The sequence below is a fragment of the Helianthus annuus genome, chromosome 9, assembly GCF_002127325.2.
Source record: "Helianthus annuus cultivar XRQ/B chromosome 9, HanXRQr2.0-SUNRISE, whole genome shotgun sequence".
NCBI classification, from domain to species: Eukaryota; Viridiplantae; Streptophyta; class Magnoliopsida; order Asterales; family Asteraceae; genus Helianthus; species Helianthus annuus.
In genome coordinates this window covers 187348051-187374064 of record NC_035441.2, presented here as the reverse complement: position 1 = coordinate 187374064, position 26014 = coordinate 187348051, and the positions used below count along the sequence as shown (strand labels likewise).

At 36.4% G+C, this 26014-nt stretch overlaps 4 protein-coding genes across 5 annotated transcripts; 2 read left to right on the top strand and 2 right to left on the bottom strand.

The window, feature by feature from the left end:
* Positions 1-110: 110 nt before the first annotated feature.
* Positions 111-9807, bottom strand: LOC110880215 (beta-galactosidase). Its single transcript, XM_022128801.2, has 19 exons — positions 9310-9807; positions 9100-9195; positions 8883-8995; positions 8727-8793; positions 8546-8638; positions 8014-8157; positions 7676-7764; positions 7088-7193; positions 6912-6999; positions 6444-6562; positions 6181-6345; positions 5529-5701; positions 5327-5436; positions 4302-4411; positions 4111-4221; positions 3281-3391; positions 2986-3194; positions 1968-2304; positions 111-471 (listed from the first exon to the last, which is right to left on the bottom strand). Exons 1-19 carry the CDS (start codon positions 9646-9648, stop codon positions 361-363), a joined length of 2691 nt encoding a protein of 896 aa, XP_021984493.1. The 5' UTR covers positions 9649-9807; the 3' UTR covers positions 111-360.
* Positions 9808-15185: 5378 nt separating this feature from the next.
* On the top strand, positions 15186-17101 carry LOC110880216. Its single transcript, XM_022128803.2, has 2 exons — positions 15186-15381; positions 16578-17101. The coding sequence occupies exons 1-2, from the start codon at positions 15270-15272 to the stop codon at positions 16883-16885; spliced, it is 420 nt and encodes a 139-aa protein (XP_021984495.1). The 5' UTR covers positions 15186-15269; the 3' UTR covers positions 16886-17101.
* Positions 17102-17890: 789 nt separating this feature from the next.
* LOC110880214 (PRA1 family protein F3) lies at positions 17891-18698 on the top strand. The gene has a single exon (XM_022128800.2). It carries the CDS (start codon positions 17952-17954, stop codon positions 18501-18503), a length of 552 nt encoding a protein of 183 aa, XP_021984492.1. The 5' UTR covers positions 17891-17951; the 3' UTR covers positions 18504-18698.
* A 1144-nt stretch (positions 18699-19842) lies between these two features.
* LOC110880213 (inactive protein kinase SELMODRAFT_444075) lies at positions 19843-25663 on the bottom strand. Of its 2 annotated transcripts, none has more exons than XM_022128799.2 (11): positions 25484-25663; positions 23951-24006; positions 23601-23808; positions 23381-23520; positions 23182-23276; positions 21613-22511; positions 21125-21282; positions 20765-20841; positions 20523-20670; positions 20257-20406; positions 19843-20179 (listed from the first exon to the last, which is right to left on the bottom strand). In XM_022128799.2, exons 3-11 carry the CDS (start codon positions 23797-23799, stop codon positions 19988-19990), a joined length of 2058 nt encoding a protein of 685 aa, XP_021984491.1. In that variant the 5' UTR covers positions 23800-23808; positions 23951-24006; positions 25484-25663; the 3' UTR covers positions 19843-19987. The 2 variants fall into 2 exon arrangements, with proteins under 2 accessions (XP_021984491.1, XP_035833932.1); XM_035978039.1 differs by lacking the exon at positions 25484-25663 and adding an exon at positions 24534-24793.
* Positions 25664-26014: the final 351 nt, after the last annotated feature.

Here is a 26014-nt window from a genome sequence, read left to right as displayed (position 1 = left end):
GTTTCTGACCTTACTCGCAACCCATTGACTACAACTTTCAATTCAAAACAATTATAAAAAAGTTACGTTTGAAAACATGTATTTTTATTTTATTTAATGACATAACTCGATTAATATAAAGTAAATTTTTCTACCCGCGAAGTTCGCGGGTGATAACCTAGTATATATATATACACCAATAATAATTAGTCTAATGCTTTTGGACCAAAATGGTGTGTTGCATTCCATATCTCCACAACTTCACCTTTCTCAAAAGCACATATCTTCATATCATAACACTTCTTCTATTCTCAAGACATCTAAATCTTAAATAGACCTTCAAAAGAATCAGAAAAGCTTTTGATTCAAGCTCACAATTGATCAGCTACAAATGACCTCAACAGATAGTTTCTTCAGTACTCCCGGACACGGATCGCCTCCAAATATCTCGGGGTTTACGGGTACTGCACAAGATTGCTGGCCAACACAAATCTGCAAAAGACGTCGAATTTTCAAGAGAAGTATCTATTTTGATCAAAGATAGAGAGCGGGAGAGATTAAAGAATAAGAACACAGAGGAAGAAATATCGATCAATTTGCTAGCTTCATTAATCGATCTGGTGTTGTTTAAGTACAAATGGACTGTTCACAACTAACCAAAGACACCTAATATATTATTCGGTTATTACAATCTAGTTATTCTACTATTTTGATACATAACACAATGAATTCAAGACTATAGATAGATCTTGATCAACAAACTTGAAAAAAGTTCAGATCTTGATCAAGAAACTTGAACAATTTTAAGATCTTGATTAAGAAACATGCAAAAGTATAGATCTTGGATCAAGAAACATGCAAAAGTATAGATCTTGATCAAGAAACTTGAACAATTTTAAGATCTTGATCAAGAAGCATGCAAAAGTATAGATCTTGGATCAAGAAACATGCAAAAGTATAGATCTTGATCAAGAAACTTGAACAATTTTAAGATCTTGATCAAGAAGCATGCAAAAGTATAGATCTTGGATCAAGAAACATGCAAAAGTATAGATCTTGATCAAGAAACTTGAACAATTTTAAGATCTTGATCAAGAAGCATGCAAAAGTATAGATTTTGGATCAAGAAATTTGCTTGGACCATTATGCCAAAACTATAGATCTTGATCAAGAAACTTGCAAAAAGTTTAAACTTTGATTGAGAATTCGCAAAACTAAAAGATTATTGATCAAAAACTTACCAAAATTACAGACCTTGATTAAAAATATTTTGCTGGAACATGATGGCAAAAGCAAAAAGGGGTGCAAACGAGCCGAGCTACTCGCGAGCTACTCGAGCTCGGCTCGAAAAAAAGCTCGAACGAGCCGAGCTTAAACGAGCTTGAGCTCGAGCCCAAGCCTAAAAAACAAGCTCGTTTAGTAAACGAGCCCGAGCCCGAGCTTCGCTTATCGAGCTCGAGCTGGCTCGCGAGCCTAAACGAGCTTTCTTTTTATATATTTTTTTATTAATATATTAAACATATATTTATATAATAATAATTACCATTTTTATAAATATAAAAAATAACTTAATTTTATGTATAATAATAATTATAGTTAATATAAATTAATTAATAAATACTAAACGAGTCGAGCCCGAGCCAAGCTTGAGATTGAAAAATTACCTTCGAGCCGAGCTCGAGCTTTAGAAATAAAGCTCGAATCGAGCCGAGCTCGAGCTCGAGCTTTCATATGTTAAACGAGCTCGAGCTCGGCTCGGCTCGTTTACACCCCTAGGCAAAACTATAGATGTTCATCAAGAAACTTGAAAAAGAACAGGTCTTTATCAAGATATATGCAATGGTATTGATAAAGACATTTGCATAATTATGCATCTTCAAAACATTTGCATGACCATGATCCCAAAGTTGAAACTTATAGATTTTAACCACGACATTTTTAAAATTATAGATACAGATCAAGGAATTCACAAAAACTAGTAAGCATACCTTGTTGAAGACGTCGTACGAGTCATGTGCATGGCAGCTGCCTTCCCGGAAACTGCCACAACCGCCTTGAGGGGTGCCAAAGCTAGCAAACTTAACGGAAGTTATATTCTGATTCGGGCTGCACGAAAGGTGGGCCTTTGGTCTCAACGGTGTCGTGGCTTGACCAGAAGCTTGCATCTGGTAATTCCTTAACGATGGCTGCCACTCGAAGATATCAGCACATACACTGTATATTTCCCGCTTCACTAACGATATTCCATACGGAATTCCACCTAGTTCTTCAAAAACAACCAACAAGTTCCCCCTTGGCTTTAACCACGATCGAGGTACGTGATACCTGAAACAAGTTGAAAGATGATCAAGATCAATAACTTTTTGACAGTGATCGGCAGTTTGTACATGTGAGCAATAACCGAACCCTTAGCCGAATTCAAACCGAAATTAACCGAAACCGAATTAACCGAAAGTCGTTTATCGGTTATTTTTTGTATCATCGGTTAACCAAAATTAACCAAACCCAACCATTTATATTTTCATATATTTCTCTCTCTTATACCTCCATTTAACCAACTGGGGTAGCCCAGTTGGGGCCACCGACACCCATCTCTTCCCAGAGGTACCGGGTTCGAGTCTTGGGAGTGGCATATGTCGCCCAGGGTAAGAACTCGGCAAGGGGAATTCACTGCGGAGCTAGCTTGGTCGGGTAGCGGCTCCCGGAGTGGGATCACTCCGGCGGTTGGGAGGACCGTGCACTACCCCCCCCCCCCTCTCTTATACCTCCATTTCATTTATTTATACCTCTATACTATATCATTTATTTTTACCTCCATTTCATGTATAAATACCTCCATTACATGTATTTCTAAGCAAAAGTTTTAGCCCTTGTTTGATTTGTTTATTAACCGAACCAAACCGAAAACCGACAAAGTAACCGAATAAACCACCGGTTTCGGTTACTGCTAAAAACGAACCGAATCGTGCACACCCCTAGTAGTTTGTAACATATTAATTTTCTCACCATCTTTGAGACGCCTCTCCGCAGTTGCTCAGGCATTTCTTCTCGTCGTAATAACCAGTGTAGTTACAAGTGGTACAAGGACCGCCGGTGGCCTTGTATGCCGGCCAGTAACGTCCGATGCTTTCACCGTTGACCCATATTTGACCTTTACCCATGTTGTTCATGTCTAACGCCAACGGTTCATCCCCCGCCGGAGCGTCAAAAACTGCCTAAAAATGGTAAAAAAGAACCAGTTATTTTTTATCCATCAAGTAAAAGTCATTGTTTGTGATGAAGACCGATGGTGATCATCTACCTTATACCATGTTAGCGGTTGTTTTTGAGCGACATAAGAACCTTGAACCCATTCGACCGATGAACTTCCACTGAGCGAGTGAAGACTTAAAATTTCGCCTTTTAGCCCGACCTGATCAAATTTCGGTTTCAAGTTATGTCTTTTGAGTCAAACTGAAAAAAAAGTAGTGTGATATCCAAATGTGTTTATAAAACTAGGGCTGTAAACGAGCTGAGTTGAGCCGAGCTAGACCCAGCTCAAGCTCGGCTCGAACTTGATTCGAGCTGGCTCGGCTCGAGCTCGAATTTCAAATCGAGCTGAGATTTGAGGCTCGAGCTCGACTCGATTAGAATTCGAGTTAGCTCGGCTCGATCTAGCTCGAACTAACAAATAACCGCAAAATTTACTACTCAAAAAAACCTTAAAAATGAATTTCTTCATAGACTAAGGACCATAATTGTCATTTAATTAAACCATATGGCTAAATATGCAAGTATAAATAGTTAATTCACTTTATACATTGTCTTTACCTTCTTTTATATGGGAAGATACTCTCTTAGTTTTTGTTTTCTAAGCGATGTGGGACAAAAAAAATGAAGGATGTAAACCTTATCGAGCCAGCTCACGAGCCGAGCCGGGCCAAGCTCGAGCTCGGCCCGTTTACAAACCGAGCCGAGCCGAGCTGGCTCGTTTACAACAGAGCTAATTTCGAGCTGAGCTTTGTTCGAGCTTTTTTCGAACGAGTTTCGAGCGAGCTGCGAGCCACGAGTTTTTTGAACACCCCTGTATAAAACCGGTCAACCGGTTCGAAACTGACCGCCCATTTTGCCACATAAAATATAGAAACTGACCTTATAAGACCATTTTTGCCATGATAAGTCTCTCCTCCCTTCGGTTAGACCAGAAAGAGCAACTGGACCGAGAACACCAGCATTCCACATCTCGAAATGCGGGCCGATATTCTGGCAGATAAATATACATAAGTTACAAGGTTTCTTTGTACATTTTATAATCACAAATGTTTTTGAGAGATAGAACATACGGGAAGACCAACAGCAATGCTTAGCAGTGAAATCTTGTTAAGGCCCGCTCTTAAATTCACAACGTTTTTGAAAGTTATCCTCGGGTTTTCAAGACTTCCATACACGGTTCCTGTTGAAAACAGATCAAGTAAGATTTCCCGAAAGATAATACAATTTAACTCTTATCAGGTTGGCGGGTTGACATGATGAATCTTTGAACCTGATCACGACCTGTATATTTATTCGTGTCAACACGCTAACCCATACACACTTCAAATTGTGTAACCCAAACATGACCCGTGTAACCCATTTATATAAACGAGTCAAACGGGTTTGAGGGGTTGTAAACAGGTTGGCGGGTTGTAACAAAGTGGGTTAAACGGGTCAACCTGTTTCTGTTTAATCAAACGGGTCGACCCACTACCATGTACTCAGATTAGGGGTGTGAATTTCTGACACGACCCGAAAACACGACATGAACCTAACACGAAATTCGTGGGTTAAGGTTTAGTCTAAACGGGTTCGGGTCAGTTTCAATTTAAACCCGCGAACCCGTTTAGCTAAACAGGTCGGGTTCGGGTCAACCTGGTCGGGTTGGCGGGTTGACCCGTTTAACCCCTTTATATTATATAATACTTTTTTTACAATATGTTTTATGTTATAAATTAAATTGGGTATGTATTTTATGCTATAATTGTAACTTAAAAAAAGAAATTCACATAAGATTTTATAAATTAAATGTAATTGTATTATATACATTTGTATTTTTTAAGTAAACTTTAAATTTAATATATTAATTTGTGTAAAAAAAATTAAAAAATAAAAGTTTTCGGGTTGAACGGGTTGTGTTCGGGTCAACCCATGAATATTCGGGTCGGGTTCGGGTTCATTGGTACAATTTTCGGGTTCGGGTCGGGTTCAGGTTTGCATAAAATTTTCAGGTTCGGGTCGGGTTGAACTCGCCAACCCGCGAACACGACCCGTTTAGCACCCCTAACTCAGATAAGCAATCTGTATAAAATTTTGATAATGTAGTGTTTGGCACCTGATAGTTGACCGTTGATGAAAACATGCAAAGAATGACCAGCAGAGAAGGCGGTTAGTGTCGGTTGTTCCCCTCTTATCAAGAACCTCTCATTGGCGTCAATTTTAACACTGGTTGATAGTTAAAATCAGTAAGCTAACAAAACGTTCCAAAAAATATATCGATTTAAACATTGTTTGTACAAAAATCTTGGTCCACTTACTCAGTCATGTACCACAAGTAATCAGAAGCATCTCTAGTCACATTCAATTGCTCCAATAATCCAACTGTTCCAAACGTATCATCGTCATAATATTCGGTTTCATCGTTATACGATTGCCACGCAAATCCTGTCGGCTCACGAGTCATTTTCATCAGTGTCGTCTGGGCACCGACCTGTTTATCATACATCAGTGACCACATAATCAGTCTTAGAGTAAATTACAAAAATCGTCCTTTATGTATGTCACTTATTGCAAACTGTGTCCTTTAACTTTAATAATTACAGAAAACGTACCCGATGTTTGCAAACCCTTGCAAGTTATGTCCTTTAGCCCTAACTCAGTTAATTTTTGTGGTTAAATCTGACCAAATGGACCCCATATGAGGGTATTTTGGTCATTTTACTCTCACGTGGGTTGCATTTGGTCAGATTTAACCATAAAAATACCTTCATGCGGGGTCCATTTGGTCAGATTTAACCACAAAAATTAACTGAGTTAGGGCTAAAGGACATAACTTGCAAGGGTTTGCAAACATCGAGTACGTTTTCTGTAATTACAAAAGACAAAGGACACAGTTTGCAATAACTGACATATATATAATGCATTATAACCATTTTAAATAATCTAAATCTTAAATATGATCTTTCGCACCCTTGCTGTATTATAAACAGTGGTCTTGCAATCCGGTAGAATGCTGATTGACCATGGAGGCAGATTGTAATGCTGATTCCGGAAATTCACTTTTGCAAAATCAGATTTGTCGTCATTTGCAAGAAACGCAGCACATCCGCCTGTTTCGTTCTTGTAAACATATGCCTGAAAAAAAAAGGATCGATATAAGGTATAAGTTGAGGGGCCCACCTAGAACTCGAAAAAGATCGATTATAAACTAACGGGATGAAAAAAAATCAGACCTTTTGATAGTTTCCAAGTGAGATAACAGACGGGTCCCCGTTAACTAAAACGGGCTCACACAGTTTTATTGCTCTGTGCAGATCTTTCAAGTGTCCCCATTTAGCTTCCCTTTTTAGTCCTACATATTTAATAATAGTTCTTTGTAATTTAATATATCCAAATGTGGAAATAAACATTTAGAGTAAATTACGTTTTTGGCCCCTGTGGTTATACCACTTTTACTATATTAGCCCAACATAAGAATTTTTAACATATCTGCCCCCATGGTCTCTATAACTAACCATTTTGGCCCCCATGATCTCTAGACTTAGGGACCAAAATGGTTAGTTATAGAGAACATGGGGGCAGATATGTTAAAAATTCTTATTTTGGGCTAATATAGTAAAAGTGATAGAACCACAGGGGCCAAAAACGTAATTTACTCAAGTATTTATATCAAAATCAAGATTATTAAACTCGGAATGTACCGTATTCATCCAAAGGGGCATCATAGTCATAACTCGTGGCAATAAACGGGCCACCTGCGGTCCTACCGAAGTTGGTTCCCCCGTGATACTGTCAAAAATCAAAATACAACAAAAGATATTAGTTGACATTATCAAGAGAGGGTGATTAAGAAAATAAAACAAAACATATGAGTTACCATATAATAATTAATGAACGATCCACCCGTTTGAATAAATTTAGCAACGGAATACGCTAAGTCTTCAGCTGGTCTGTAAGGAACCGCTCCGCCAAACTCAGTGAACCTACATTAAAACAAGAATTTAATTAAAATTATGTGGAAAATTATAAATATAACATATAAAAAAGTGAGTAAAATGCACGGATGGTCCCTGTGGTTTTGCGAAATAACACCACCTATAGTCCCCAACTTTTGGAAATTACACCGATGCTCCCTGTGGTTTGACTGTTTGTTACTCGGATAGTCCCTGGAGTGGATGACGGTTAGTTTAATCTATTAAGTGGATATGAAATGACAAATTTATCCAACTTGTTTTGTTTTTATAGAATGGAGAAGATGAAGGGTAAATTTGTCATTTCACATCAACTTAACGGAGAAAACTAACCGTCATCCACTCCAGGGACTATCCGAGTAACATACTTTCAAACCACAGGGAGCACCGGTGTAATTTCCAAAAGTTGGGGACTATAGGTGTTATTTTGCAAAACCACAGGGACTATCCGTGCATTTTACTCTAAAAAAGTTGATACAAAACAGTGATATTACCATCCTGACCACGCTTCGGTCCACATTTTCGGTTTGGAATCACTGTTAGGAGTGAAGTAGTCACAGTAAAAACCATTGCAAGTGTTGATCTGTGAGTAACAAAAGCAAGATTTACTTTCTTGTAAATATGAATCACAAAAAAAAAAAAAAAAAAAAAAAAAAAAAAAAAAAATTGGTGAATATAATATTGGGGACAATGTAAAAGGTAACCATGTGAACTGGATACAGAATCTAATGATGAAATTAAGGGAATAAAATAATGAAAAGAGTCAATAATAAGGTGAAGAAAATGACAAAAAGGAACATGAACATGAACATGAACATGATGATGGACTTACAATGGGATCAGGAGCATCATCTTGCTTGCACATGATCCATGGGACACCCGTTTTTAGACCCACCGCCATATTAGCAGCCCATTTTGAATAGGCTCGAGCCGGTTCTCCAAGTTCATACTCCATTGGCCCGTATTCGTTCTCGATCTGTCACAATTAAGATCGGTTATGCTAGTTGCTATAGGTCGTGATTTCGACCCACAACAAAATTTTTCAGGCGTTGCCCTTTAACTAACGATATTACAACAGATGTCCTTTATGTTTTAATTAATTTTATAGCGGATGTCCTTTATTTTTGTAATATTTTTAGGGAGAAAGGACATCGCCTGTAAAGAAATTTGAACATAAAGGACATTCGCTGTAATTTTGTTAGTTAAAGAACAGCGCCTGAATTTTGCTAAAACTTAACGGGGTAAAATGTAATTTACCCTTATAAATTTTATAAAAGGGACAACAAATTATGGGAAAGCTCACGCGACCCGTTTGACCACTTATTAATGCTACAAAAACAGAGTAAATAAGTGATTATGACTACCTGAGATAAAATAATCGGACCGCCCTGATTCTCATACAAGCGTTCCGATTTCATCATATTCACTATGTGCCTTGTGAATTTTTCCATTGCAGCCTAAAATGCATAAACTTAATCAACATGACATATAATTTGGAAAAAAAATAAATAAATAAATAATTTTATTGCAATTTGAGAATGAGACCTTGAAAGGAGCATTATCTGTTCTAAAACTAATTCCTGGCACATATTTCAACCACACAGGAAATCCCCTGTAAACACAATGGCAAAATGGTAATTTAGGTTTTATTTTTTTAATAAATAAATCTGCAAAGAATTCATGAAGTTCTATGAATAATACCCAAAGTTCCATTCAGCACAAGCATATGGGCCTATTCTGAGATGAACATACAGTCCAGCTTCCTTAATTAGGTTAATGAACTTAACCAAATCATACCTGTCTTCAAAATAATACTGAAAAAAAAAACATGAAAGTTTATAAACAAAAAATAATTACTTTCCCTTTAAAGAAAAAAAAAAAAAAAAAAAAAAAAAAAAAAAAAAAAAAAAAACCTTACTTTACCAGGTTGTGGTTCATGCCCATTCCAGAAAACATAAGTCTGGATAACATCAAGACCTCCTTCTTTAGCCTTCTGAATGAGATCTGGCCACATCTAAAACACAAAAAAAAAAAATAAAAAAAAAAAAAAAAAAAAAATTACATTTTTTATAAAAGAAACAAAATATTATCTTGAAACAAACCCCATTTCAAGAAACTGTTACTGTACCTCAGGTGTGCTTCTTGGGTAATGAATGGATCCAGAAATAAGAATCCTTCTTCTGCCATTAATGGAGATTGCTCTATGATCATAAGAAACAGATGCAGTACAGAAACAAACACATAAACTCAATGAAACCACCAAAAATAACTGAAAGTTGTGCATTTTCTTGAAACAAAAATACACTAAAGTTTCACACTCAGCAAACTGCATTTCCCTCTTGTTGTAAGTAATAATAATAATAATATTCTTTCCCTTAGCAGCAAGTTCCCTCCACTTTATTCTATTCTTTTTAATATTTTTAATGTTTTGGAATAAAGAAAGATACCAAGAAACACACACCCACATACACTACAGCTGTGTTCTATTAATGGGGTTTGTAGAGAATTAAAAAAAAAAAATTGGAAATTAAAAAGAAATGGTGTCAAGTGTCGTCTTCTTTCTTCACTGGATGACAGTAAAGGGAGCAGAGTGTGAAGATTTTGCGGGAAAAAAATGAGTGCTTTGTGGCTACTTTTTACACACCAAGGACATTTTTTTCTATAAAAGTTGGAGCAGGGTAAAGATATGACTTTTTTTAATATTAAAAAAATATATATATTTAAAATCTGGAATATACACAATGATGATGAAATGAATTTACTTATAACCGATTAACTTTTTAAGATATATAAAATGTTTTTTTTTTCCTAAAATTTATAGATTTAGATCATTGCAGAATAAACATGTTTTTTGTTCACTACTTTTATTCCTGATTGAAAAATCATGTATAATAGATGGCCCTATACATGTCGGGTACCTAAGTGCTATTTACCCGAAGGATATTAAAGATATCATTTTATTACCTTAGTTGGATAAAAGTTACCGAATGTGATTTACCATGTAGATTTTTTACTATTGTAATTTTTATATAGTTTATGTTTTCTTGACGAGAGTAAATTGTCATTTTAGTCCCTGAGGTTTGACCAAAATTGTCACTTTAGTTCAAATAGTATTTTTCTTGTCATTTTAGTCTAAACTAGGATTGCGACCCGCCGCAATGCGGCGAGAATTCTTTAGTTATAACTAAGTCGATCTAGTACCCGCACGTTATGTAAAACCTGTAAAACGGGGAAAATAGACGATGTAAAACGTTCACCCACACACGCACGTTGCATCGTGTTAACTCGCAAAATTTAGAACGAAACGTAAAAACGTTAAGCCAAAGACACACGTTACGATGTGTTAAGTCACAAAATTTAGAACCAAGCATAAAGCGAAAAATTTGCGGAAAATGAAAACTATAAAGGACCAAAGTTGAAAGTAAAAAAAGTTATGAGGATAGACTGCAAAAGATAATAAGTTTTGGGTTAAACGTAAAGAAAACAAATAGTTTTGGGTTAAAAGTAATTTATGAAATACTTTTCGGTGAAAAGTAAAAAAAAAATATTTTTTTTTGGAAAACCCCCAAAGCCAACGTTACGACAATCATATGCATAACCATTTTTTCTTTGAAAAACCCCCAAGGCACACCTCGTGTTGCAGCGGGATGTAAAACGGTGTCAAATAGTACTAATATCACACAACCGTCATCGACCACCAACACTGACTCGACCTAGGATATGCGTGTTGCGACGAACCTGTCAAACATGGAAAAATAGAGGCAAAAACGTTGAACCACACATGCACGTTGCGTCGTATTAACTCGAAAAATTTAGAACTATACGTAAAACGAAAATTTGCGAAAGATGAAAAGTATAAGTGACAAAAGTTGTGAAGTTAAATTGCAAATAATGAAAAGTTTTGGGTTAAAGTTAAAAAACAAATTATGTAGGGTTAAAATTGTAAAAGATAAAAACATTTGGGTTAAAAGTAAAAAATCAAGTTTTTTTTTTGAAAAACACCCAAAGCACAATGTACAAGTGATGATGCACAAAAAAGTTGTAAACTTATATATGGAATAATAGTTTTGTTTTTCCGCCATTTTAGTCATTGACTTTTGTTATTTTTTGCCATTTTCATCCAACCCATTAACTTCATTCAAAAATTTTAGTTAACTTAGGTGAATTTTGGTAAAACCACATTTTTCTATCTTTTTTTGCAGGTGCGATGGTAATGGGATTGTGTTGTGCCAGTTTACAGTGAAGATGATGGCGGTGGTTGTTGGTTTTACGATGATGGCGGTGGTGTTGGTTGATGACGTGGGTGGCGGAAAAGTGGCCGGTGGTGGTAGAAATGGTGGATGGTGATGGTGGTGGGTGGTGACGGTGCAGGCAGGTGGTGGTGATGGTAGAATGTTGTGATGGGGTGGGTGGTGGGAGGTGGTGGTCGATGAAAATGACAAAAATCAGGGACTAAAATGGCAGAAAACAAAACTATTTAGAATAAAATGGCAAGAAAAAACTATTTAGATTAAATTGGCAATTTTGATCAAACCTCCAGGACTAAAATGTCAATTTACTCTCTTGACAACTATAACAAATTCAAGTTTGGTTGAGGTAAACATGTACTAGTAGTTGGATCACCTACAAGACTAAAGTTACGTACGAAGCATATGCAATTAGGAGCGGAGGACAAGTGTCATTGGTAGGAAGGGTAATTAAGTCTTTTCTTACTGAACAACTCCCCCTCTTGATTTTCAAACGACTATAACTTTTTCATACGCTAATAATTTTAAAAAAAATTACACCATACTAATGAGCATTTCAATCTCTTTAATTCGAGCAGCCTATTACTATAGTTTTCTTAAAAAAAAAAATACAGGATTTTGAATACCTATTAGTCCATTACGTGATTTTGAATACTTAACACATGACTACGTACAAATCACATAATAGGTATTCAAAATCACGTACGAATTGTTTGTCTTGTACACTATCCTCTCCCGAACATGAATCCAAGATTTTTTTTTAACATTTATCTCATACTTGGCCCCAAACCCAGAGACTCGTCCTGGATATTTCTAATTTCGAGTTTATCCATTGTGTTCGAGTATTTTTCTCATCCCTGCTCAAGAGACTTGCTACTCAACTTGTCAAATTGATTTTTATCGTATATAAACGTACTCGTTTTATGTATTACACCTAGCATTGAACCAAACCTATATCATATGAGATTACAAATTCTATTGAATTAAGTAGTGTTTCTTCAGTTTTCAATGAGTCGGCTGAACATGTGATGCATGGTCTGGTTTTAGGATCATGAGATCCTCCTTCTGTCAGGGTTTTGGATTGTGGATCCAATCTTAACCCTAATATTTAAATTTTGTGAAGCTTCCTAGCTTATAAATTATAACCTAGTCAGTCAGCTGGTTATCAATTTTGACTTTCATCCCAAGCAAGTGTTGACTTTGATGAATCTAATTACCACACTTGTTTCTTATAAGTTATAATTTATAGATCACAACAATAAAGCCTTGCACCACATGACACCCCATGTGGATGATGTGTACTCTTCAAATTACCCATCACACTTGCCATTATTTGAGTTTCATATGTATAAACGCTAAATATATCAAAAGAAAATCAAATTAAAGATTCAACTTTTAAAAGTATCTACTTATTAATATAAAAAGTTTTATTTTAAAGTACTTAATTGTAATGCTATTTTATTAATAGTTTGATTCACTTTATTGTAGTAAGGAGTGTTCAAATTAAGATGTGTTTTAAACTTTTTCAAATGATATAGTGACTAATAAGTAAATTAACTTTTTTTAGCTGATATTGTTGGTTATTTAAATTCATATAATCAAATTTTATATCAAAAACTGATTATTGAATGATACCATATGATTACCTATTTACCCTTTATTTAAATACTAATATAGAGTCATCGTAATCATCATCATACTCAGTAAATCCCACCAATTGCAAAGCTAAGTTAATGTCTGAGTAGGGTAAGATATAGACAACTTTACATCTACCTCGTAGGAATAGAGAGACAGCTTCCAGTGAGACCCCCGACTCGATAGTAGTTTTGCATCAAACCTTGGACATAAGGCACATAACACTCAGCAATTGAGACAACTGCCGATTAGTGCATGGACCCCCTTGTGTTTCGGCTATCAACGCCACCACATGATGCATAATTAACCATCCCCCTCTTTTAACGTTATTTTCACGAAATTAGTAAAACAACGTTAAAATTAGTGCACTTCACTTTTGCCCCCCAAATATTATATGCGCATACCGCAAGCGGAGTGTCTATATTAAGTACACAGTGTTACTATTATTTAACAAGTCATATTTCACAAAGATTTCTTTTTTTATCTATTGCATTTTTTATAATTATTATATCTAAATGATCATGTCTTATGATTATAATTCCAAACATCGAAAACAAATCCAAATCATCTCCTGTATTTTTACATGCCTTACTATAGATATTTATTGTAATTATTTTCTATACTTTCAAAACACACGTTGAAGTCCAACACCCTCTTATCTTGGTCTTCAACTTTACATATTGCAATATCTTGGTCTCTAACTTTACATATTGCAATTATTACCGCACTATGTGGGACGGTTGATTTTGAAATATAATTGGAAATTAAATTTTGAATTAAAAGAAAATAAGATGAATGAAAATGATGGGCTATTAAGAAGAAATTGTTCCTTTTATTTATAGTATGATCAACCAAAACTAAAACCAATTACCTCTATGTAATAAAAGAGGAGAGAGGGGTTCTTATGACCGATTGAACTGGTTTAACCAAAAAGCCGGATTAAAAACATGTTTGGTGAGTATGGTTTTGTAAAGCGTTGAATGTTGTATCGAAAGTTGAAACAACTGCGATGAATTGGTTATTCGTTGAACTAGAAAATGAAATAACTTTGATGATGAAGGTTAGGGGCTTGCAACTCGGCAATGGGGATGAAGATGGCGACTTCAACAATTACAACTTATAGATCGACAGTGGCATACACTAACGAACTCTATCCATACTAACATGCTCATCCCTACCTTCTTAGCACACTTTGTGTCATCATACAACTTAAAAACAAAACACGTACATAACCATCTTGATATAGAAGATATAAGCAACGAACTATAATCTATTTGTAAGAGCGCCACTTGAGCCATACAAATATGCGCATAATAGTTAGTATAGATACGTGTATGTGTTATTAGGACATATTTAAAAGAAGTTCAATATATAACCACATGGCATATATTGACTATAGTTACATGTGGTGACTAAAACGTGATGTAGCGTAGTTATAATACACATGAATACGACCCAGATTGGTTTATCAAAAGTCAACCATCAGCATGTGGGTTCAACTTCTCATATCAACAAATATTGTTTTGATTCTCAGTTGGAGGTCACATATCTGTTTTCGATTATCTAGTTAGAGACTTCAAAGAAGGTCATTCCTAATGAGTTGAGTATCTCTCTTATCCACAATCAATGAGAGATTTGATCTATAACACCTCTTTATATGGACTTATAGTCCTTGATGAGATTTGCGTCACCATTCTCATGTGATATACGAGTGGCTCCAATAACATTTTTAAGTTTTAACAAATAACTATCATATTAACCAATATTATAAACTTTGCTCAGTAGAAGCTCACATACACATTTTTTTTGTTATTGGTAGTCTAAGGCGGGACATTTTTCATAATCCTAGTATATCTCTATATGTGATCCGATTAGCTTTACAAGTCCAGCTACGCAGGGCGCAACTTTGTAGGGGTCACAACTTGTCGCTCATTAGTGTCCGGTATGTAGTTTTCGTATAGAATTTTTTAGGTATATATGTTTTCGACCTTCCGGTTTTATAATTTTATTCAGTATATACGTTTTCGACTATGGTCGAAAATCTCAAGCTTCGCCACTGCAACTATCAGACATGTAACACCACAATTCGTTTATGCTTAGTTTATTAATAAGATCCCATTTTCATTAGCGAATTATTGCTCTAATAAAGTCTTCCACAACAAACCATCAACCGGAGAACCGTCTGCAACAACCACCGGCGTCGTGTATGGCTACTGAAGCTGCTTCATCTGCTACGCCGCCACCACAACCGCCGCCGCCGCCACCCCGTTACAAGTTCATCCGGCCTCTTCTCCTCGCTGCCAGTTTTTCCATCGGAGGTAAAATATTCTTTAATTCACATATATAGAGATCAATCGCCTGTTTAATAATAGCAGGTTAATTGCTATTGTGCTTAATTAATGAACAATAAATAGATTTAGGGTTTTGATTCGTTGATGCTAAAACTATTTGTCTACTGGTTTCTGATCTAACTAGATCGGATCTTGTCGAAGCATTTAGGAATTTTGGTTTAGCTGATTGCACATGTTAAATTGTTTGAAATTTAGATATCTGAACCGTGTTTGAAGCCTACAGTCCCGGTGCTTGAAAATTGAAATTGTTGCATCCTATAAAATCCACTGACCATGTTCAGCTATATGACCTTGGTTTCAAAAAGTGTGTCGCGTTTCGATACATTTTGATCATTAAATCCGATGAGCGATTCATCGAGTTACTAAAAAAATTCCAAGGTTGTAAGAATCGCTAGGCGCTGGTCGGCTGGTGAGGTACCCACTAGCAATTAATCGCGATTAATCGGATTGAGGTTTTATTACTTTATACGTAATTTTCAGTTTTATATGTATATACACACATTTTTTATGTATTTTTTTTAAGTAGACATGTTTTAACACCTTATTCGACCCATATTTTCAAGTAAATAGGATTAATTGCCAGATCTAGTTTTGGTCAAGAATCTGGTGTGAATTTAGTCAGAATCGCTAGACTACCACCGACTTTTGGCCAATTAGGACTGGATTTGACCACTGTTGACCACCTACTGATTAATTGACCGATTAGATAAAAATTACTCGGTGAATTTGGGACGAGCGATTAATCAGCGACTAATCGGAGACTAGTCGGGATTTTTACAACCATGAAAAATCTAAATAATTTAACTAGAGTGGTGCGGATGCGAGTCCCAAATAGTGGGTAAAAGGTGGAGTTTAATATTTTATAAGTAAATTTTAGAGGGTGTGTTCGGCGTTAAATTTTTTTTCCCTAAAATACTAAATTATAAGGTATTTTCAATAAATATAAGGTCTTTTCATTGTCTCTACTCAGATTTGTTCAATCGATGGTCTAGTTTGTTCAAATACTCAAATCTATTGCTATCACTGTCCAATTTGTTCAAATACGGGTCAACTACATAAAGCGCAACATCAGACCACATCATGGAATCGCATTGCGCGATGCGATCTTATCACATCATCATTTTAAACCCCAAAACTCTTTTAACTTCATTCTATTTTTATAGCTTACCTTTACACAACAACAAATAAGGAGGAAAAGAGGGAGGGAGATGAGCCTGTAACTGCCGTTTCCTCAACTCTTGCATCCACCAACACATCAACTGCTTCAGTGGGCCATAGTTCAACATCACCTCCGGCCATCCGTGAACCCCTGGAACCAATCCCGATGGATCAGCAGCGCGAGCTCTTGAAGTGGATGTTGGAGGAGAAACGGAAAGTGAAAACAAAAGATCCTCAAGAGAAAAAGAAAATAGATGAAGAAAAGGCGCTGCTTAAACAATTGATTCGAGCAAAGTCCATTCCGTCTTTGTAAATGATTGTTCATACATGTGGAATTGTACATTTGGTTTGTTGTATGTCGTGTAAAGTTGGATCATTGGGTGCAGTTCCTTCAGTTGTGTGTGTTGGATCTCGAGTTCAAGGTTTGGTTTGGTTTTTAAAACATTGAATTGTATGCTACATGAATCATCTTGTTTGTTCATACTCATAGTGTTGATGTTAAGGAGTGAATTTAAACTTGTTCATGCAATGATTTTTATTTGACACATGACAGCTTCTTTAACTTTTAAACTGTGAAATTTGGTTAATCTCGCATTTTTTATATTTGTTTACAAGGAATATCGTCTGAAAAAAGTAAAATAAAAATATAAAAAAAAAAAAAAAACCAATTACAAAGTTTCGACAAAGAAGCAAATTACAAAGTTTAGGGCTGGATTTGAACATATAGAAGTTGAGGGACGAGTGAAACAAAAGTAACTGAACTGAGATAACAAAAATAAAGAGTAAATTACGATTTTGGCCATGTGGTTATTTCAGTTTAACCCTATAAGCCTAAAAAGAAATCTTTTAACATTTGAGACCCCTACGTCTTTTTTTTCTAACCATTTTGGCTCTTGTTACTAATTCCATCCAATTAAATGGTAAAATCGGATTTAGCTTATACACCAGGTAACAAGATAAAATCATAAAACAGTATAATTGGGACGACTATGAGTTATAGTTCAATGGACATTGGAGATAAAGTAAAGATTTGGGTTTGAGATCTCTACAAGTTCAAATCCGATCTCAACCAGATTTTACCGCAGTATACCTTCGTTCGGCGGATTTCCCTAGAACTGGTGATGATAGGCTTGGGCTACCGAGAGCTATCTGCCATTGGGTTACCCAGGTGATCAGGCTTTTATTTTGTTGGCTGTTTCGAAAAAGTATAATTGGGACAACTAGTGCAATACAAATTTCCCAAGGGATAAATTCGTTAACTACACATATCTAAAGGGACCATATTTTAAAACATAGCGTTTAGAGTCCTTATCAGTCATCTCACAGTTAATCAGTTAATCCCCCAATCAATCTCAGCTTCTTCCTCGTAACCGGCGACGATGACGACATACGGCACGATTCCAACGTCACCACTCGAAGGAACAAATCTCGAATACATATCACGTGCAAAAACACGCATCATATCCGAATTAGGCACACGCCGTCCATGGAAACAGATGTTCAACCTCAACTCACTCAACTTCCCTAACGGCGTTGGAAACGCCGTTAAACGAATCACCACAAACACCGGTTACTTCCGTATGAACTACGTCATCATCATCCTCATAATATTATTCCTCAGTCTGTTATGGCATCCGATCTCGTTAATCGTATTCGTCGTCATGATGGCCGCCTGGCTGTTCCTTTACTTCCTCCGTGATGAGCCTCTGGTTATTTTTCACCGTACGATTACCGATCGTACGGTGGTGGTTGTTTTGTTTGTTGTGACGATTGTTTTGCTGCTGTTGACTAGCGCCACGTGGAATATAATTTCGTCTGTTTTGATTGGACTGGTTGTTGTGGTGATTCATGCTGCTTTGAGGAGCACTGATGACTTGTTTGATGACGATCGGGTTGAGACTGGTGGCTATTTTCCGTCTTCTTCGTCGTAGAAGGTGAAATTTACATTTATTAAAGGTTTGTGGTGATTAATTGTTTATTTGTGAAGTTATTAGTGATGTTTTTGTGTTAGCTTGTTTGATTTTTTGCATGATTCTTCTGTATCTATGACTATATCATGTTTTGTGATGGCAAACAATTATGATTTTATGAGTGACTGTGGGAACACGAATAGTTTGTTATGTTTTTATAGGGCTGTAAACGAACTGAACGTTTAGCGAATAGTTTGTGAACCGTTTGGCGGGAAGTTCGTTTATGTTCGTTTCGTTTAATAACTTAACGAACATGAACAGGAAATTTCGTTCGTTAAGTTAAACGAACGAACATGAACATAGGTTGCGTTTGTTCGTTTATGTTTGTGAACGTTCGGTAATGTGTTCATTTATATGTTTTTTGTATTATTGTTTTAGGTTTTTAAAAATTTGAAACCCTAATTATACTATATACTTCCCTAACATACCTCATTTGACCATTTCAGTTTTAGTTTGTGTTAAAGTTTGACAAACTTCTTAATTTTGTATTAATCATGTTTCTAATAATTATGTTAAGTGCTTATTTACTTTTTGATGGATTCTTTGTAACATATCCAATGAAAAATGCAGATTTTATTATAAAATGAATATATGTTTGTGTGTATTCATTAGTGTGCATAAACGTTGGATGTGTTCTTTTGCATTTGGTAAGTGTTCAATGAATGAACACGAACAAAAAATCTCGTTCGAAAACAGTTTATGAACATGCTCATTCCTTAATGTCGTGTTCGTCCATTTCATTTACAGCCCTAGTATTTTAACTTGTAACTGCAAGTAGTTGAATTCTCCATACTTTTTAGCATGGGCGGATCTACCTTTCAAGAAGGGGTAACCTCCGTCACCTCTTGACGCTCCGATGATAATGTAAATTTTGGAAAAATTTAACGCTTTTTCGATTTCGTTACCTCTTTTCTTTGAAACGTTGCTCCTATAATAATTTTTTAGATCCGTTACTCTTTTTACTTCGGTTGGAGTTTGGACTGTTGGTTTTTGTGCATTGAATGGAAAAAAGTGGTAGCAAGGAGACAAAGGCAAATAGGCAATAAGTGATGTAATCATTGAGTTGGTCAGATAGCACATGGTGTGATAGTGGTCGACATTATTCTACCGGTTTATTTGTTCACTGGTTGGACCGGACTAATGCGTCATAACATTTAATTAAACATAGATTTAGGTTCAGAACTCCTTAGACAGTTAAACCGGACCGGTTAGGCCTGGTTCTTGACAAAACCGGCCAGTCCATTGCGACTTGGTTCGACCCATGGTTTCGAAAACAAGGACTCAATAGTGAATTCCTTCATTTCATTTTTAGAAAACTAAGTTCTGCATATATATGTAAATGTAAATTACAACCATAAACTCATGTTAACTACCAAAAGATTACTTGACTACTCCTTTACAATTAGAAATCAATATAACACAATGATATTGAGCATACTATGCATCTAGTATCGATATAGCTCTTTACCAGTGAAGAGCTTGCTACTGAATCCTTTCAATGAATCATTCATCAACCCACCAACAAATCTTTGTTGATCCAACAACATAAGTCTGCCACTGCAGCTGCCGACGTCATATCCAGGTGTTGACACACGACTGACTGCCTTCATCATATCGCCCTCTAGCATGCGTAACACCTTCTCACATCATATTCAAGTCTTAGTTGTGTTTCAAGGAAATATAGATATAAATGCCGAAAGGAACAAGGAATTACCTGAGACATGCGAGGTCTTAAATTGGGATCCCGTTTAATGCATAGAGAGGCAGCATTCATCATGCAATGAATCTCATGTGCTGAATAACGGTTTCCTAACCGAGGGTCGACTAAGTCATTAGTTAGACCTTCTTCTAACAATGGCCGTGCCTACCAAATGTTGGGTAAAACAGACAATCAAGAACAGTAAATGTAATTACACATTCATTATTTATAAAAAAATGTTAAAGTGGACAAAGAAAAGGTGTTTTCAATCAAGAACTTACCCATTCTGCAAGGCATTGTTGGCCCTTAGGACGTTTAAGATCAACTGCTTTTCGTCCTGTAATAAGCTCTACCAGTACGACCCCAAATGAATATACGTCCGCTTTTTCAGTGATCTGCCCACTCTGTGCATACTCTGGAGCTAGGTATCTAGTTTTAAAAAATATAACTCTCACATTACCAATATTATGAAGATGGTGCAAAACGAAAACAAAAACATAAACAAGTGACTCGTTAGACTTACCCAAATGTTCCAATTACTTTTGTTTCTTCTTCTATATCTCCATCAGGTTGCCACCTTGCTAGGCCAAAGTCCCCAACCTTGCAAGCAAAAACACCACACCTTTTAAAGTCCATTTTAAAATGGCAAGTGTATAGACAACATCACAGATCATGGATTTTTTTTTATTTTTATTTTTTTTTTAAATTTAACTCTAAAAGGGCTGCTTTCAATCTCAAACACAGGTAGAGTGTATAAAGGTTTATATTAGTCAATGCCAAATGAACTTATCTACTTGTTGCAAAAATGTTGAAAAAAAAAACAGAATCATGTTTAACATGACATCATGATCCCCATAAAACAAGAAGCATAAATTTGGGATACCAGAGGTTCGAAATCATGAGTGAGCAAGATGTTGTTTGGTCGCATGTCACGATGGACGATGCAACCTACTCTGCATTCTTCATGAAGATATCTCAATCCTCTAGCAGCTCCCAAAGCAATTTTTTGGCGTGCTGACCATTGTAATGGATCATCATGTCCTGCACATGTCACAAGTTTATATAAAATCTTGCAACTCCTAAAAGCATCAGAGGAAGTAGGGGTCGCAAAATGGGTGGGTTGGGGTTTGGAAAAACGCGTAACTTTTGGATCATAGTATTTTAATAAAAATAATATTCTAAATAAGTGATTCAGGAGGATTCATGCAATATAAATACGCGTTAGTGATTGTCAACCAGTTTGACCCAAATCTTATTAAGCTACTTCTTTTGATGTTACTTGTTTAACCCTTTAGAGATAAAAACATAACCCAAACCGACACATTCATAAGTAAACTAATCGAAACAACATCCAAAAGTGATAACAATTACCATAAAGATGAGAATCCAATGAGCCATTGCAAACGTATTCATAAACTAACAGCCTCCTCCGGTCTTCCATGCAAAATCCAATCAGCATAACGACATTTCTATGCTGTGCACAGCTCAGCACTTCAACTTCTGAGCAAAATTCTTGATCCCCTTGAGAACTTGCCAATTTATGCTGTTTAACCGCAATCGCCTGTCCATCTGGCAATACTCCTCTGTATACCGACCCAAATCCTCCTTCAGCCAAGAAATTATCTTTAGAAAAACCTCCAGTAGCAACCTCTAGTTCCGCATAAGTGAACCATCTTGGCGGTTTTCCAAATACAGGTGCTTTATGTTGGCATTTTGAGCACAACGGTGGTGGGACCGAAGGTGTGCTTCGTGACATAGATATCGCATCTCTAACATTACCTCTATATTGAGTAAACTCTACGTCACTTCGCAAACTTGGCGATTGACAATTTGAGCTCAAAATGTCAACCATCCATGGTTGAAACCTTAGGCTAGAGAAAGATGAAGAAAGACGCTCACTTTCCGAGTCTGAACTTGAGTCAACGAGATCCCTATTCTCCTTTCGGGATAAAGCTTCATATTTCTGAGACCCACCAGTTACAGGAATAAAAAAGGGTGAAGTACCTTGATCAGAACTTGAAACCGATGAATTCCCAGGTTCGGTTGCAGTTAATGCGTCGGGACTACTGATTGGCGTTGCAAGTTTTTTAGTGGAAAACATACACGAATTCTTTACTTTTTGTGAATTTTGGGACAATTGATTTGCTTCGGGTTCTTTCTTAGGTGACCCGGTTAAATTCAAGCGAATAATTTTTGGCTTTGATTTCTTCATCGTCACGATATTGCATTGCAACTCTTCCATGCATCGTTTTTGTTCGTGTTTTAGCTTTCTACAAGAAAAGAAAGATTGACAAGTCAGCATGGTCCATAGTTGTTAATAGCGAATAGCAGTAAATAGCGACAAGCTACCTATACGCTAAGTAGCGATAGCGATAAACTAGCAGGCACTATTTTATAAATAGCGATACACTAGAAGAAAATTTTAAAATTTTATATGTATATTTTATAAAAAAAAAATCAGTAAATATGGAAGAATATACGCTTCTTACTTCAATCCTGTAACAAAAAAACCCTAAAATACGCTTATTTTTTCAGTATATACTTATATTTATTAAAAAGAAAAAGGAAAAACATAATTTATCGTTATTTAATCGATTTTTAGGTGCTAAACACCTTATAGCGGGAAGCTCCCCCTTCGCTACGCTATTCTCTATAGCGAGCATAACGACCACTCAGGGGTGATGCTTTGAAGGGGCCGGGAGAGGCGCCCGACCCCCCGAACTTTTTGGCCAGTAGTGTTATATATGTAGTTTTCGTATAGAAATTTTTAGGTATGTACGTTTTCGACCCCCCGATTCTATAGAAATTTTTTGGTATATACGTTGTCGACCCCCCCCCCCCCCCCCCCCCGCGGTAAAAGACAACTATTAACAACTATAGCATGGTCTATTTCAAAAGTCTAGGTCAACATAATCTATTCGTTGTGGTTTAGAGGATTACTTGTCCAATACAACCCAAGTAGCTTGAATTTGTCTGGCCTCTGCGGCCACTGCTCCATACGGTGATCCGGAAACTGTTTTTATCTTCACATTTATCTTTTACAAGATCAGGGCAAAACAAAAAAAAAAGTATTTTTTAATAATCATGTGGATGATGAAATACCAAACAACAGGAAACATGTAGGATTGTATGGACAGACCTTATCAGGATCGTACATGTTATGTAGCTGAAGGATCATCTGAGAGCAAGAATCAGCTATATCACTTTTCCCTAAATATGACCTCCAATGTCGATTAGCACAATCTCCCGTAAATCTCGGCAGACCCCATAATTTTCTACCTAAATTAGAGATAACAACAAATTGTTACTAACTTTGTATATCCAGAAGCTCATAAAATCACAAATAAGTATTAAATTACCAGAAATTAGTGAAGGGATAACAACCACCAATGTAATGCAGTGGCCCGGTTGCGCCACATGAGTCAAAGTCCAAACCAAAGCAGTCTTCGAAATCTCCCTAGATGCTTTAACAGCAACAATAACCATCTCCGCAGCATTCGAACCCTTTTGTGGCTTTACAACACTCGTTTCTTTACTCATTGATCCCAAAAACTTCATTAAACAGACCTATAATGTGATATACTAGACATAAAAATTGATGCCCATAACTGTCTACTTTGCCCCAGGCCCCCATTAGCTTAAATTTGTCAATGATACATAAAAGCAAAATAATGCTCATTTGTTTTGTGAGAGTAATTGTACTTAATACCTGATACCCCACCCTTTTGACCAGTGGTTAATTCCTTTACAAAACTCCTGTCCAACCTGTACAAAAATAGAAAATCCAATCATTCCAGGTGGCTTGCTTTTACACACTTTACTATTTATTCCCAAATCTACAAAACTACAAACAGCTCAAAACTAAACACTAAAATCATAAATAAAAAAATTATTACTTTTTAGTTAAATCACTACACCCTTGTGCGCCCCATTGTCACTATTGCACTTTGTAATTACTTCACTAGACATAGGGGGTGTTTGGTGTTGCATTTTCAAAATAGATTATGCGTTTTCAAAATAGATTTTGCGTTTTTCAAAACTGCGTTTTGAAAAAAGCATGTAGGTACATACTTCTCCAAAACTGCGTTTTGGAGGCAGATAATCACTTTTCATCCAAACACTTTTTTAGATTATTTATGTTTTACAAAAGCAATAATCAAATAATCACTTCAAAACGTAATCCCAAACACCCTCATAGTCTAAGAATATGGAAAAAATAAGAACGTTAACATATTTTTTGGACGTCCAACAAAGCCTGGCCACCCGGGTACACCCCATAGGCAAAAGACCACCTACGCCCGTGATCGCAAACAATGCTGGTGATCCAACCCGTCACTAATTCCAGGGGAAACCCACAGCTCGAAGGCCTACTGTGATAAAACTCCCACCGGCAACCTCTCTTGGAGAAAATGATTTGGATCAGTGGCGGAGCTTGAACGAAAACTCAGTGGGGGCCAGACCCTTAAAAATCTAATATTTCACACTCAAAACCAAATTTTCGGTAAAATTATCACTACGAGCGAAAAAAATCGGTGGGGGCCGGGAAAGCTCCGCCCATGATCCGACTGCCCCTTTAAGAACATTAAGAAGATATCACAATATATAAAATTATACACTTATTAACTTCAATTATTATATCATTGCATTCAATGCAGAAATGACAATCATTAACACATCATGTGATGCACATTATACACTTATTGATTCACTGAATCAGTTAGGGTGAAGGGGGTGCTCACCTAATAGGTGAGTCCCCTCTCTTACGTCAAACCAATCCCCGTGTGCCACGTCAACTCCCCTCTTAAACTCCCCTAACACCCCCATTTGATGGCGCCACTCCCCTATTAGGTGAATTGGGTTTTTTAAAAAAAAAAAAAAAAAAAAAAAAAAAAAAGGAAAGCATTGATTGGTTGAAAGTGGGCTGGCCCCACCACCTTTCCCCTCTCTCCTTCGGTGAGCCGCCACCCCCTTTCTACCTCTCTCTTGTTCACCGAAGCAATGGCGCCACCCCCCTAATCGGGATTTCCCCTCCCCGATACCCTTTACCGATTGTGCCCCGTGTGCCCTTAATCACAAACCAAAATTCTCACATAATTTGTACGGAGCAGATAAAAATGAAAAACATACAGTATACATAATAATGCAAACTCTGAAACAAGTTAACTGAACAATGTAGATTACAATTTCAATATGTACGAAGATATAAATTAACAAAAGTGAAGAAACATAGGAAAACACTTACTCAGTTACTCTGTCTGTATGATCTGAAGAGGTTTGAAAGCTTCGAGTACAATTGGTTATGGAGGTTTTAAGCTTTACAAGAATGCCCCTGGGTTTGTACAGATCCTCAAAACTGACATCTTCGGTTTTGATAAAAGCTATGTCTCGACAGTGGCGCAATTTGTTAATTAAATGCACCTCTTATTTACCATCCTCGAAAGCGACAACTTATAAGGATTTTTTTGGGACCTAGTAGTTTCATTTAGGTCCTTCTAGATTTAACATTTTGACATGTAGGTCCTTGTTTGGTAGTTGATATTGTACTTTATTTAAATTAAATTTGGTCCCACTTTTTGTGAGATCTCAGAAAATAATGTTAGTAACCAATATTTTAAAAAGCAGTAGATATCGGCCGGTTAAATCGATATTACTGGTGCCGGATGTAAATTTGGGACGAAACACTCGATAAATAGGCGAAATGGCATTGCCTTTGTACCGTTGGTAAAATTAGGTTAGTTTTTGGGTTTGGATTTTTACTTTTTATCGGCCGATG